Source organism: Mandrillus leucophaeus, unplaced genomic scaffold (genome assembly GCF_000951045.1).
Source record: "Mandrillus leucophaeus isolate KB7577 unplaced genomic scaffold, Mleu.le_1.0 Scaffold162, whole genome shotgun sequence".
Lineage (NCBI taxonomy): Eukaryota > Metazoa > Chordata > Mammalia > Primates > Cercopithecidae > Mandrillus > Mandrillus leucophaeus.
The window spans coordinates 2,496,990-2,499,393 of NW_012101610.1; the positions used below are offsets into that span (position 1 = coordinate 2,496,990).

Below are 2,404 nucleotides of genomic sequence, written 5' to 3' on the forward strand. Positions count from 1 at the left end.
AAAAAAAAAAAAAAAAGAAAGAAAGAAACATTAAAAAATAAGGGAGGCTGGGCATGGTGGCTCATAAGCCTGTAATCCCAACGCTTTGGGAAGCTTAGGTGCGAGGATTGCTTGAGCCCAGGAGTTTGAGAACAACCTGGGCAACGTGAGGATATCCTGTCTCCACAAAAAATTTAAAAATCAGCTTGGCATGGTGGCATGCACCTGTAGTCCCAGCTACTCGAGAGGCTGAGGCACTTGGGCCCAGGTGGTCAAGGCTGCAGTGACCTATGATCATGCCACTGCACTCCAGCCTGGACAACAGAGCAAGACCCAGTCTCAAAAAAAAAAAAAAAAAAGAAAGAAAAGAATGAGGGTAAAAGTGAACCCACGCCCTCTAATCATTCTTCTCATTACTAACACCACACTGTACCTCTGCTGAGATACAACAGGAAGGACATGGCACCGCTGATGAGGTTTCCTTAACTAAAAACTGACACAGAATCTAACAAAAACTCTGAATCTACGCAGTCATTGACAGCAACTATGGGCACAGAAAAACAAATTAAACACACCAGGAAGAAACAATGGACGAAATCCAGAATAGGAGATACTCTACAGGAAAACGATCCAGTTTCTTCCACAAATCAAAGGCTTAACAAAAGGGGAGGGGAAACTCTGAAAAGAATACAAGAGATTTAGGAGACATGACAACCAAACACAGCATGTGGGCCGTGTTTGGATTCTGCTTTGAACAAATCAACTGTGGAAAACCATCTGCAACCCCACCGGGGAGACCGACTCGATTTTATTAGGTGTGATGATGGTTATATGTTTAAAGCTCCCATCACTTAGAGATATAATGAAGTTGGCTGGGCACGGTGGCTCACGCCTGTAATCCCAACACTTTGGGAGGCTAAGGTGGATGGATCATCTGAGGTCAGGAGTTCGAGACCAGCCTGGCCAACATGGTGAAACCCCGTCTCTACTAAAAATATATTTTAAAAAATTAGCCGGGCATGGTGGCCCGTGCCTGTAGTCCCAGCTATTCGAGAGGCTGAGGCAGGAGAATTGCTTGAACCCAGGAGGTGGAGGTTGCAGTGAGCCGAGATCACACCACTGCACTCCAGCCTGAGCAAAAGGGCAAGACTCTGTCTCAAAAAAAAAAAAAAAAAAAGGTATAATGAAGTGTTTACAGATGAAATGGCATGTTGCCTGAGATTTGCTTAAAATAATCCAGCAAAGAAACGGGGAATGGATGGAAATAAGATTAGCAAAATGTTGGGAATGACGGAAATGTAAGTGAAAGGCATATGGGAATCATTACACTATGCATTCTATTTGAAAACTTTGAGACCAGGCATGGTGGCTCTTGCCTGTAATCACAGGATTTGGGAGGTGGAGGTAAGAGGGTGACTTAAGCCCAGGAATTCAAGACCAGCCTGGGCAACATAACAAAACCCTGTCTCTACAAAAAAAAAAAAATTGTTTTTAATTAGCTGTGCATGGTGGTGCATGTCTGTGGTCCCAGCTATGTGGGAGGCTGACGTGGGAGGATTGTTTGAGATCAAGGATTTGAGACTGCAGTGAATTATGATCTGTCCCCCCACTGCACTTCAGCCTAGGGGACAGAGTGAGACCCCATCTCAAAAAAAAAAAAAATTTTTTTCAAAATAAAAAATGTTTTATATAACATGCAAATGCTATCTAAGGCATGTGAGAAACAGAAAGAAAACTCTCAAGTCCTGCACAGTCCCACCTGGTCTTCTCCACTCATTTGTGTTAACTCCCTGGACTCTGCCTTATAGCTGTCATTTCTGACAGTTTTAGAGTAACCCTTGCTCTTAGGGTCCCAGCCTATGCCCTGTGCTATTATATGGACCAAAAACATAGTATCAAGGAGTAGACTCTCAAATCAAAGACATTTCACCATATGTACAAATTCTGATTCATTCATGGGGGCTGTCTGAAGGTTGAGGAGGACTCTTGGCTCAGCAGGAAAATGCACCACAATTGATTAGCGATGTCTGCCATGGGCAAGAGAGGGCAGGTGGTGATTGGCTTGACATGCCTGCCATCTTCATGTTAGGCATTACCTAAGGATTGTCAGCCGGATCTCAAAGCCTGGGGAATAATCCTCATAGCGGATGATCTTGGCAAAGATCATTGGGGTGATAAAATTGGCCAGCGTGATCACAATAGACGGTAGATACAATATCAAGAGGTTCTCTCCAAAAACCATCTTGTCGATTTCCTAGGAGGATAACAAAACTTATTAGTCAGGAGTATATAAGGAAGTTACACCACAAATAGATACAACAGAAAAGAACTCAACTATGGGTGTTGGCAAATGAAACATATTTGTCATTCAACATGGCCTGTAAATGTAAGTCATCTCCTTCCTTTTTTTTTTTTTTTTTTTTTT

At 42.9% G+C, this 2,404-nt stretch overlaps 1 protein-coding gene across 1 annotated transcript in view; it reads right to left on the bottom strand.

Moving 5' to 3' along the window:
* TMC7 (transmembrane channel-like 7) overlaps positions 1-2,404 on the bottom strand; it is a 90,292-nt gene that overhangs the window by 35,645 nt on the left and 52,243 nt on the right. The window contains exon 9 of the mRNA XM_011976102.1: positions 2,076-2,233. Coding sequence (XP_011831492.1) covers positions 2,076-2,233 — 158 coding nt within the window. The remainder of the gene's footprint in view (positions 1-2,075; positions 2,234-2,404) is intronic.